The 12,879-nt window shown below is 35.6% G+C and overlaps 1 protein-coding gene across 1 annotated transcript; it reads right to left on the bottom strand.

The window, feature by feature from the left end:
* On the bottom strand, positions 1 to 9,672 carry LOC149083175 (calumenin-like). The gene is made up of 6 exons (XM_089236349.1): positions 9,134 to 9,672; positions 7,990 to 8,154; positions 5,553 to 5,715; positions 3,789 to 4,013; positions 2,028 to 2,227; positions 1 to 1,942 (listed from the first exon to the last, which is right to left on the bottom strand). The coding sequence occupies exons 1-6, from the start codon at positions 9,245 to 9,247 to the stop codon at positions 1,838 to 1,840; spliced, it is 972 nt and encodes a 323-aa protein (XP_089092475.1). The 5' UTR covers positions 9,248 to 9,672; the 3' UTR covers positions 1 to 1,837.
* Between the last annotated feature and the right edge of the window lie 3,207 nt (positions 9,673 to 12,879).

Below are 12,879 nucleotides of genomic sequence, written 5' to 3'. Positions count from 1 at the left end.
TAATGTCAACAAAGCTTTATTTTGGCAGTATTGTGCAAAATCAATTTGCTGATAACAAAAATAATACTAACAGCTGCACTAGAAACTTTTTTTTTTTGGCACAAAAAAATGAAATTATGGTCCTTCAACCAGACCAGCTGGAGTTTTCTCATTTAAAGAAATACATTTTTGTAAAGTTGAACATTAATCCAATGAAATAAATTTGTTTGAGGGATTATAGTTTTTCCAAGTTAACTCATTTTTTGGAATTCTGGTGCATTTTAATGATTAAAAATCAAATATGTAACGGAAGACATTGTTTTTACTCTGAGCAATAAATGTAATTTTTCCATTAGAATCTATTCGAGGCACTTATATTTCTACAGAAATGAAATGGATGGCTAGTGTTCTATTGGCGGGAAAATATTTTTATCCACTGTGATAAGAAGCATTGTTCATGAAATTTGTGTTTTTATGCCTGTATGGCAAGTAGGCGTTTTTTTTAAAAAAAAAAAATCCCTGATGTGAATTTTTTAGCTTAACAAAAAAAAAATATATAGCTTTTAGCATAACTCGGGGATTGACGAATTGGGAGAGAATGTAGGCTCTAGCCAAATTTCTCGGGAGCCAGGCAAGGTTTTTGTGTTGGAAGACTTACCTTGAGACACCTATTAATTGCCCTGGCTTCTGAGATTTGTCAAGCCATCATAACTTATATTCTGTAAAAGACACTATAAACACCTTTTTTTTTTAAAGCGAAATAAAATTGATCTCTGAATCATCAAAATTAGTTTTAGATGTTATAAACATTTGGTAGTAACATAACTCATCTGTAGATACTTTCAAGTAATGACCTTGCAGACTAAAAATTTTATGCCCACCTTTGTTAAATCTGGTCAAGCATTAGACCTGGAATACACGTTATTAAGTAGCACAGATATAATTCATTGGTTGCATGTGCTCCAAAGTGGAATGCTATTTGCATTTATTGCTATTTAGCAACATTAACCAGTCTTTTTTTTTAACCACTTGAGCAATAAAGATTTCTGAAAATAGTTCTACATAATATGGGGTGAAATTCTAGATATATTTTTAAAAATTTGACCAACCAATTGACTTAAAGGTGCAATTCTCACTACAATATTTTTCATTGCATAGGTGTTTCTTTGATAAATTTTAAATAAATTCTAATTTTACTTACAGGTGGTGATGTGGAACAAAATACTTAACAAATATAATGCATAATTGTTTATGGCAATTTGTTTTATAACACTACCATATTTCTCAAAATGAGTAGCCGGTGCTGAAAAAAGGCACTCTTATTGAAAGGCGAGGTCTGCACCTAATGCAAAGTGTCATTAACATTACTTATGCACCGTTTATGTTGCATTTTAGATGTTGAGTTTTTTGTTTCATTTACAGCCACTTGAAAAAAAATTTAAATTTCACTTGCAATTTATATATTTAAAAAAATGATGTGATGAAGTTGATTTGTTTTTAAAAATGTGCTGAGGACTTTCTCATCCACCCTGTATTTTAATATTTATCAAGGTACAAGAGTCGGCTAAAGACTTCTTGTTTCTCAGATAAAATGTTTTTCTTTTACATACAAGGATGCCTTTAGGAGATTAATTAGTACAGTTAAAGCAAATTATACTTTATCGCGAGTATTTCTCTCTTCAAATGCCAATTTTATTTAAATGAGATTCATAATAAATATCTAAAGCAATGGAACACAAACACATAAGAAAACATGGGGGAAGCTAAATGGCACTGTAACCCAAGTTCCTGGGTTTTGGATATTGTCAGATTCTTTTTTGTTCCTAAATGTTTGAATATAAGGCACAATGCAGTCAAATCAGAACTCGTCATGTCGCACCAAGGCTTCACCATAATCTGTTGCTTGGCTTCCAACAAAGAGGTCATGTTTATCCAAGATTTCTTCTTTGCTCAACTGATTATCCTAAAAGGGGAAAAAGACAATTCAAGTGAATTTAATTTCAGGGGCCCGATTCATATAAATTGAAAAATAATTCAGTCATATTTACCCTGTTGACATCTGATTCGTAAATCAAATGTTTTGCTTCTGCTTCGCTGTTATCGTAGTCATCGGGTAAAATCCAAGATTTAACTTCTTCAAAGTCCATGAATCCATCTTTGTTTTTATCACGATATTGTGAAAATTGTTTCTTCTCATTCTCAAGCCATTCAGGTTCTTCATCTGTCTCGGCATTGCCATACATATCACCTGCAACATAATTGAAATATTTTAGATGAGCAGTCTTTGAAGTTTGACTAATTTTAAACAATATTTAGTATTCGAAAATTCTGAATTGAAATTTTAAAAGAAAAAAATTAAACTATCGTACATTTCTGGTGCACCTATGTTTAACTTAAGATGAACCCACCATCCCCCAAAGCAGAATGTTTTGCACCATATGTCAGTTTTCAGCACAATCTTGGTAAGAAATTCAAAAAAAAAGAACTTCGAAATTTTTACTGCTGAGCATTTTCAGACAGCTGAGGGCTCATTACAAAACATTCTCATTTGGGGCCACCATCTCATGATGTAACCCTTTTTGCTGAAAAAGGTCTTAAAGGTTAGGGGAAGGATTTCCTATACATGGACAGTACAATAGATATTAACAAACTACTAAATTTCTTGCAATTTACTATGACTGTCTCTGATGATGATAATCAACTAGCTGATTATGATGTTTCAGACAAGGTATTTAATGGAAAATAAATTACCTTTTGGGTTAGATAAGACAATTGCATGAATGACGTTATTTGAACCCAAAATTACAAAAAGAACCATGGCTATACACGTTTCGGAACTATAGGAAGTTCCTTCATCAGTAGCAAAAACAAAACATAGTTTAGTCCATACATGCTGAACCCATGGCCCACAGGCCAAATTTGGTCCTTTGATGTTGCTTGCAACCTCGTACCTAATTATAAAAATGCACTAAGCAGCACGTTTAGAGATCATCACTGACCCACAGCAAGTTCCCAGATAACCCAAGTGGCCTGTAGCACACTTACAAATTGCTTAGTAACCTACAGTGCTGTTTTGGATCACAAGTGACCCACATTACGTTTTCAAGTCAATGATGTGGCCTGAACTTTCCTAAAGTTTCAGCACCCTTGGTTTGTCAGCAGCTTCCTTGCCCAATTCGTGATTCGTCAGAGACCCCATAATAGTTTGGTAGACATTTTCACCTAAAAAAGAACCACTTTAAAGCCAAAATAAGTACGCAAATCAATACTTACTCTCATAGCAATGCCCCCTGATAACAGATGGAAGAGCCACAACGCACACTTCAAAAAACCTGGTTTTGGCTATATTAACAGGGTTAGATTCACCTCTGGATATAGCCATCGTGATAATTACTGACTTTGTGATGAATCAACCTGATAGGTTGTAAACTCATATAAACATGTGGGGGCTTGAAGATAACTGAGAAGTGGTATACAAATACCAGCATGAATAGTTCAGCAATTTGAACTAATTTTGGTCTATTTTTTACAATATAAACGCTGAACTGTAGGATAAATATCCTATAACACTGCATATAAAATGACAAATCTGTGCAATTAGACAGGATAATCAAAATCTCTTCCCCCCCCCCCACCACTCAATTGGGTAAAGCTTTAACAATAGCAGCAGTTATGTCAACTGCCTGCCTGTGTATCTCTACTCAGATATCATTTACATCTTACCAAGCAAAGCCCTGCCATCAATTTCCAAATGACAAGAATCAAGAGGTAAAACAGATTTGATTAGTAAGAGAAGTGTTCCTATTCACCAATGTATTCATCGAGAGAAACTTTCCCATCCTTGTTGCTATCAATGTCCTCCATGGTCTCGACAACTACAATGTCCTTCATGTGTTCAGCCTCCTCCGGATGGATGAAGTCTGTAAACTCTTCTTTGCTCAAGTGCCCATCTGAATCCCTGTCTGCTTTTTTCCACCTCCTGTAATCCCGGTCCAACATGTCCTTATATTCAAAAGTTGACTCATCAGTTTCACCTTGAAAGGGAAAAAAAATTTCACTGATAAGAAACACATGTATATGATGCATGAATAAAGGAAAAAACTATCTAATTGAGAGATGAGAAGTTTTTTCATAGTGGTAGAAAGAGTTTTACATATTTAAATGAGCAGATCATTTGATTTGAACAGTAATAATAGAAAAATAAGAAGAGACGAAAAGCAAAGCCAATGCATATAAAGTACTTCAGCATTCATTTTTAGAACATTCTAGCATAATTTTCCTATGATTGGCTATTTCAGTTAAAATATACACAAGATTTACATTGCATATGTTATGACCACAACCCTAAATCAGCCAGTTCGTGAATTGGTCAGTCAAAGTCTGAAAGTGGCTGGAGATCCTATAATATCTACATTATCCCCTAAGATATTGATATTCTGATTCCTTTGATTGTTAGGGTTGCCATAGCTAACCATAACTGTAAATGGCCATAATGATCACAAAAAAAATACAGACTTGGCAATGACCCAAAATCGTGCCTTTTCTTTGGCCAGAGATCTCCGGCCACTTCACATGAACAGGATGGCCAAAGCCTGAAATATGAACATTGGCAGGGTCAACTGGCTGATTTCGGGCTTTGGTCATAATATATGCATACATCTACAAAAAACACTTAAGTAATAAATGGACTGCCCCGAATTGTTTCCACAGCGGAACTATTGACTTTAGACACACACTTTCAATTACAAAAAGTTTCCAAATGAGGTGAAACTTGTGCAGTTGTTCTGTTTCTTCATAAAAAAATAGAAAAATTAACTTTTATGTAATTTAAATGCAATATTAACATTTCAATTTGGAGTTTTCAGCATTTCTCACCTTCCGCAGAGGAATGTGGACAAGATACATGTGTGGTTTAGTAGTAGCATTTGCCAGCAGTGATTGAAGATGTGGTTCACAAAGCAAAATATAAATAAAATTAAAAGTTGTAAAAATTCTGTGATTTTTATTTATTGTGGATGAAAAATAAAATGATTGAGTTCAGTCTGTGTACAATCCCTAAAAATGGCATCTTGAGCCAATGAAAATTTTCCAATACGGTGACAAGTTGCCAAAACAATGATTTTATATATCATAAATATTACATTTAAAAATACGAAATGTATTGCAAATGACATTTTAAAGTGGAATCTACATTTTAATAATTGGACGTTTTAGCACATGGGAAGTACATAAAAAGTTCCCATACTTCAACGTGTATAAAGAAGCCCCCTGATTTTTTTTAGCTTAAAGTTTAAACAAAAAGTTGAAAACGATATCTCTATAACACTATCCATGTATAAAAAACCCACCCACTCCAATTTTTTTTTTCAAAAAGCAGGTTCTTTTCCTTATACATGTTAAGATATGGTAATATTTTTTCATTTTTTTATACAAGACCTTTCAAACAAGTTTTCAGTAACTTCACATCATTTGAAAAAAGTAACTGAAAGTATGTTTCTAAAGTCAACGGTTGCAGAGATATCTGTGGTGCAAACAATCTGGGACAGCCTGTACATTCCTTTGATCACCCGTACCATTCACAAATCCGTAAGTCAACTTTTTAAAGAGAATCCAAGAAATGACTGAATCATTTTCTGTATTCAGGCCATTCCATTGCCTTTCAGCATCTTCTACAACATAACGCCTCTGTGTGAACTGAATCCAGTCTCTAAGCTCTGGCAAAGTGACAAAACCATCCTGTAAAAGAAAATTTAAATATAAATTTTGTGACTGAAGAAAATAATCACATTACAATAATTCATCATTTCAACCCTCTTAGTCATTGACAAGATACTTTGGCTCTCTTAACCTCTTAATGTACAGGTTTCCGACAACAAATTTAGACCATGTGCAGACCAAGTACCAGAGATAAATCTGAAACTGGTATTATTGTTAAGATATATGAAATGTGGAAAAAAAGATGAGAGGAGCAAGTTTTCCAGTTCGTCTCCCTGCCACCCTTTTTGGCCAATTGATGTAATATACAGTATTATTATATTTTTACTCATCAAACCGTGGCAAAAAGAAAATACTGAAAGAAGGGAAAGAAAATTAGTTCCCATTTACAGAATCACCGATTAGGGGATCTAGATAGAACAGAGAGCTAGAATGTATTTCTTCCTTTTACAAGGATATGAAATATCTAGCCCCGCCCATATTTAAAGGGATTAAAGCAATGACATGCCCAAATATTTCGTGAAGAACAAATTTTCTATCCCCTTTACTCTTTGTCCCTTCTAAAATTCGAAAGAAAGCCAACTCCATGGAAAACGATATGGCATTTTTCAAGGGGATTTGGTGGTTTCTGCTGAGATGCAGAGAAGGTTAAGAAGACTATCTATCCATCCTTTTTTGTAAGTAGATGTAATCAGCAACTCTTTTATTATGATCATTAATGTTAGGCCTATTTAATAAATACAATATACAGTGAAACCACCAAGCAATAGCCACTAACAGGACCAAAAAATGTGAATGTTATTGGGAGGTTGCCACTGTTAAGGTTTAGTACATATGAGGGAAAAAAATGGCAATTTTCAACTTTATGTGAGATTATAACAATCCATACTGAACACAACATTTATCTATTTGCATTATTGGTATTGAATATACCTGAACTTTGTATAAAAAAATCTTGCACACTTATTAACAAATATAGTAGAGTCACTATGATGGATCCCACTATAGCAGACTTCACTTATAACGAACAGTTAAAAAAATTTCAAATTTTCATCTAACCAGTACAAAGTTTTTAAGTATCTAAAAGAGTATTAACTCATTTAAAAAACATTTCCATGCAAGTAATACAACATTGATCATTGTTTTGCATAAATATGGATGCACTGCATGACTCGTACCACTCGCCAGCTATAAATATTGAGATTAACACAGTGTATACGTACACATCTTTTTCATTTGGAAGGCTGTTTCTTTCATTCGATATATAATAAACACTTTTTACAGCTAACTACAGTAATTTCATTGATGCACACCCTGTAGCATTATAGCCCTATAAGAATTATGTTATAAACTGTAGACTTTCATTATAATGGATAACCTTTAGCCACTGTTAGTCCCTTATAACGAGGCTCTACTATACTTGTAAAACCAATAAACTGAGGTAGATGACAGCACTATATATAACAAGCATTACACAGAAACAAACTTCACGTTAGGTTCACAACACATACATGCACATTCCAACATGTACCAATTCATTAGAAGAAGAGGAATATGGACAAGGTGTATGCTTGGTTTCATAGTACTTGTAAAAATACCCTGGGCATTTAGGAAACCACAGATGTAGCAGGGGTATCAAATCAGTGGTAAAAGGGGAGAAAAATAACTTCAGAAAAAACTAGAAAGAAATGTGTAAAATTCAAATTATGAATGTTTTCTATGGAATGATCTATAGAAAAAGTAATTTCAATGCATTGGAAGAACCCATACATATTTTTATGTTCAAGAAAAATCAGAGCAAATATCGAGGGCAACTAGTTTTTTTTTTATATGCATCATTCTCTTTGTTTTATTTTCATGGCCAAAAGTGGCAATTATTCAGAAATTATCGGAGATTAACCTTAATGTTAATCCAATGGGATGCATTATGTTCAAAGAAAATATGACAGTTGTTTAGAGGTTACTATTGTTCGCAGGGGACCCTTACCCACTGTAATTAAATTTATTGTGCTATTTGCTTAATTTTTTTCCCCCCTGCTCAGATTCATTTCTAGATCAGGAAAAAGTACTGTTTTTCTCATTAGGATTTTAAAAAGATTCACTGGTATGGAAAAGGAAAAAAAATATATTTATCTGCCGAATATCACCATGTTTCGAATGGAAGTATGTCGCAAATGGCTTAAAACAGTATTAGGCCTACTAAACACCTATGTGAAATGGATATGCACTGATAAATCCATCAATAAGAAAAAATTTTTACAAAATAAAATTCATCGCTGCATATGAAGGACCTACTTTATCTGTATCTATTCTTTCTACTATTTTCCCAAGTCGTTCCTTGCTTTCCTCTGGTGTCAGGTCATCGAAAGATTTGGCACCAGCTTCACCAAGAAAAGCTTCATGGTCATAATCCACATTATGCTCATCTTCTTTATTATAATGCTCTTCATCACTAAGTGCCTTAAATCCATGAAAAAGAAGAATATGCATATAATTATTTGTTAATACAGTATTTAAAGCAGGTTTTGACTAATAGAAAAAAATTCAGCCGCCAGCCGAATTTTTTAGAGGGTGAAGCATATTCTACCCCCCCCCCCCCAACTCAAAATAATGTTTCAACAAATTATTTCCCTTTCCACGTTGGTAGGTACACTGACATAAATTTAAAAGAAAGCATAGTGTGGAGCAAATCTCCAAAAAGGGAAAAATATTGTACAAGATGCATTTCATAAAAAATGAGAGTAAAATCATAAAAAGATAAATTTTCTTGACCACTCATCAAATTTTTTACCCCAACAAAATTGCAGCTATGGACTGGGCTATAACCCACTCAGCGAAAGGTGAGCAACCAAAAAAATAACATGCTCCACAGACTGCCTAGTTGCAACCCTGAGTTGATAATCAGTTTCCCCTTAGCCTGGGCAGCCCCCCCCCCCCAACTTTCAAGTGACTAGGGGCACACTTGCAATTTTTTTACTGGGCAGAGGGCCATGTGATTTTTCGAAGGCCCCCTCTTTTCTAGAGGTGCCCAGGTGTGGCTCGTGCGTTAATGTAAACTATCGTGCATAACAATAACCCTTTAAAAAGGGGCCCCCGGAATGGAAGGCACAGTACGGCCCTGAGTATAGGGGCCCTGCGGCAGGATTCTGTTGCCCTAAAAAGGTTCCCCTTAAGCATAGGCGTACGCAGAATTTTCTCGAGAGGGGGTTTCAGATTTTTTTTCCTTCAGAGGGGGGTTTATGTTTTCTCCTGTAAAATAACCCTATAATCTTGGTTCGGGGGGGGGGGGTTAGAGTCCCGAAACCCCCCTTTTCGTACGCCAATGCCTTCAAGGTCCGATATATTTAGGCATATACCCCTAATTTGAATATTTGTCGTATTTAAATCACGAGATGTCGCTCGATCCCCCACCGAGAAGACAATGAAATAAACGACTCACGTTTTCGAAGACACGCTTTGATTTGCCGTCTTGGTGATTGGGTATGACTAGAGCGATCCCGACGACACAAAAAGACAACAACAATAACAACAAATAACTTAATAATGACGGCATCTTCGGATACTTATATACACGCTGCCTCTACGGTTAATAAACAAGAGAAATGATAATTAAATTTGTTCGATCGGTGAAAGACAAATCACTGTAATGATCGTCGCGATGATATTTCTTCGGGAGCGCTCATCGTTAGAGAGAGTCGGCTAATCAAAATAACATAAACACATCGCCGAGAATATACTCCTCGCCCACATGCACAACACGCATTCCTTTCATTAAAAGTGAGTGAGAGAAATGGAAATGATGAGCTGGCGCCATCTACCAACACTGCTACATATAATCAGAGGTTACGTAATGCTCCCTTTTTTTAACTGAAGAAGCCATCTTTGGTTTTTCTGTGAATGATCACGCAGACATTCTGCTGTTATGAAAAATGATGCTCCTTGTTCTCTATCAAGGTTTTTTTCCTTTCTGGTTTATATAATTACCGAATCTCGTCTGCTTCTTTCCTTTTGGGTTGTGAGAAAGAAAAGAGCATTTGTAGTAGTTGTTATCAGATGTGAGGATGAGAATTTTACTTCTCGTTATGGCGGTGATTTCGGAAACGTTGCAAACTTTTTTCTTTCCATGTCTTTGCAAGTCAGAACATAGGTAGAGATTGATTTATGGTTTTGTTCCCCCTTTTTAGTCTTTTTTCTTGACCCACTCATTCCACACATTAGCCGCTCAGAAGAAGCAGTCAACCCATCGGTTTACGAACTTAATTCGTTCCTGAAAACCGAATTGTTCACTAACCGAAATACTTCTCCTTCCCCCCCCCCCCCACCCACCATATATAAGAATCAATGTAAAATTAATTCATCTGTTCTTGGAACTCCGAAGATTTCTAATGTGAACTTTTAAAACACCTCCTATGCGTAACCAATGGTTATCATAAAAAAAATTAAAAAATTACTATAGTTTCGAAAGAGATGAAATGCAAACGGAAGGAAAAAGACGTCACCTATGCCCACCTAGAAGTGTGGGTTCGTGAATATGTATCTACATACAAGGTGTTCTGTTAATGAACAGAGGTTTGTTAGTAGACATCAAGAGAAACAAAAATTGCAATGGAACATGGTGTCGCAAACCACGTTGAGAGGGTGTAAATCGCGAAAAACGCATGCAGGCTCTGAGTCCAGAGGAGACGAAAAGTGGGTGTCAGTTGATCGTTGAATGCGTTCGTGGGTTAACTCACCATATTTGACGTAAGCAACGTCGCGAAACGTATGCGCTGGGGTAGGATCACGCCGGGAGGGACAGAGCCTGGGTCGTGTCTGGTCTGTTTGGGTAGGATCACTGCGGGTGACATAAATTAGCGCTATTGCGGTGGTAAGCATGGAGGAAAGAATACAAGGAGGTGACATCAGGCACAGAAATTGAAGCCGTTGTGGCAACTCTATGGGCTAACAAGTAAGCCCAAACAAACCGCTCTTTTCCCTATATGAATTACTTAACATGTTTTTTTTATACTTAAAATGTTTTTTTTATACTTAAAATGTTTTTTTTATACTTAACATGTTTTTTTTATACTTAACAAGTGTTTTGCCGGATCAAAAATTCTTTTAAAATATTAATAACTAAATAAATTTAAGTACCATGACGGTTAATGCGTCTTCAGGTAATCTACATGATCCGATAATGGGGAAAGATAAAATCTGATCCTTATATAAGCGGTTGTTATATTTTTAATTTATTTTTGAAAGGGGAAGATGATTTTTCACTCTCAACTCGTCATAAGTTTGTAGTTCAATACGTTCAATTTATTTTGAAAATTTGATGTATCCCATTAATGTCTATGAGAATATGATTAATTAAAATAATATGAAGCTCCAATAAAATGCAATTTTCATAATTTTTTCTTTTAAATGTTTATTTTGCTTTTTTTGTTTGGTTCATCATTGTGATAGATCCGGGGCATTGAGAAAGTGTTTCAGGCCCGTGGGTGCTCGTCTTAAGCTTTACATGAGGAATTTTGATTTCTGAATCAACTCTGAGGTGCTCGGACACCTTCTGACAGGGCCGTAGCTAGGATTTTGCCGTCCCCGTGCCTCAAAGTACTGGAAGTGCTCGAGCGTCCTCGCCACTGTGTATTTATGGTTTTGCTGCCTGTAGACTGTACAAATTTCGCCACCCTTCTTCCATTCCACTCTCATATTCTTGAATACGTATGATTGAAATATATGCCGCCCATCCGAACCTTCCGCTATGTAGATGTAGTATTGAGAAAAAAAAATAAAAACTTTTTTCGGAGCCGCAATAAGTCTCTCTGGCCTATAGTATTTAGGAAAATAATCACTTGGGCTGTTTTTTCATCTTCATTTCGTACCTATTACTTTGCTCTTAAAGTGGTATGTGTACGAAAATTTGACAAAAAAACACAGTTTCAAATTGAATTTGAAATTTAAAATTGTCTGTATTCGAGCTTTTGTTCTACCTGGACTAGAAGTATTTTTACAATATTTTGATATAAACAGCTGAAAGGCATTATATATGCTAATGGTTTGCATTAAAATTCTCTTTTCGCAAAAAAAGTCCGATATTTTTTAACACGGCTTGTTCAAGTGTCTTAAAACATTGTGTCTCTCTCAGGTTTTACATGCTTTCACAAAATTTTTAGAAAATTAAAATGCCGAAAAGAAATTTTGTGGCACAAGTTATGGGTGAATTTTGGTTATTTTTGCAAAAAGGTTCCATGTTGTGGAGTTAATATTCGGAAACAAATAACAACTAAAATCATAAAAGCTCTCGTTCAATTGTATAAATATATACACAGAATTCGAGAAAAAAAAATAGAGTTCCTGAAGTGAAAAGAAAATTTTTAAATGTTTTTTAAAAATGGGAATGTTTCACATAGGAAAGCATGGGAAGCCATGGTTTGTTTGGGCTTACTTGGTCCCTTTAATAGAGCGATCACTGGCTTCATCTGGCAACCCTGATTACCCATACTTTTACAACGGACGCGCTGGTCGCGCCACCTCCTGTTATTCTTTTCTCCATGGGTAGTAAGCAACGTGTAGCAGTTGTCTGTTTCAATGAGTATCGTGATGGCTTCGTGCGCGTCTGGGAATCGTTTTTACGTCGTTGTAAACTGTGCAATGACGTCAGCGGCCGCCACTTCCAACACAACTCTTGTAATAATTAATGAAATAAATCTTTTTGTCGTTCCAGCGTGACGTCAAAACCTGCATGCATTTTTCGCGATTTTCACCTTCTCAACGTGGTTTGCGACACCAAGTTCCATTGCAATTTTTGTTCCTCTCGATGTCTACTAACAACGCTCTGAGTTTGTCGGTCCATTAACAGAGCACCCTGTATATAAAATTGATTTTCTGTGTTTCTCTATACAATTCTACAATTTTTGACCGTTCGTCGCCAAATTTAGCATATATAAAAAACGGGACCCGGATTGAACGATAGGCTACTTTAAAAGTTCATCAAAGCCGGCCAAATGCCCGAAATTGGCCAAATACTGTAGGGCAACAATGGTTCGAAAGTCTCAACGATGACTTTCGGAATTTTTACTTAGTTACCAGACATGCATATTCTGCAATTGCGAGCCGATCTCCCCATTAAAAAGTCTCGCCACAGAGAGCAACAGACCTACAACGATAAATTATTCAATCGTTACACTCCACTGACAGTTATAA

This window comes from Pholcus phalangioides, unplaced genomic scaffold (genome assembly GCF_987345545.1).
Source record: "Pholcus phalangioides strain wild (caught in Gottingen) unplaced genomic scaffold, Ppha-v1.0 ptg000009l_1, whole genome shotgun sequence".
NCBI classification, from domain to species: Eukaryota; Metazoa; Arthropoda; class Arachnida; order Araneae; family Pholcidae; genus Pholcus; species Pholcus phalangioides.
Note: the sequence above shows the minus strand (reverse complement) of the source record. Positions and strands in the feature narration are given on the sequence as shown.

Bases quoted from the DNA above. Each gene is read 5' to 3' on its own strand.
- LOC149083175 (XM_089236349.1), bottom strand. From the start codon at position 9,247: ATGCCGTCATTATTAAGTTATTTGTTGTTATTGTTGTTGTCTTTTTGT. The intron at 8,155-9,133 runs GTGAGTCGTTTA...CATGGATTTAAG, and splicing joins CAAAGCGTGTCTTCGAAAAC to GCACTTAGTGATGAAGAGCA. The intron at 5,716-7,989 runs GTAGGTCCTTCA...TTTCTTTTACAG, and splicing joins AAAGAATAGATACAGATAAA to GATGGTTTTGTCACTTTGCC.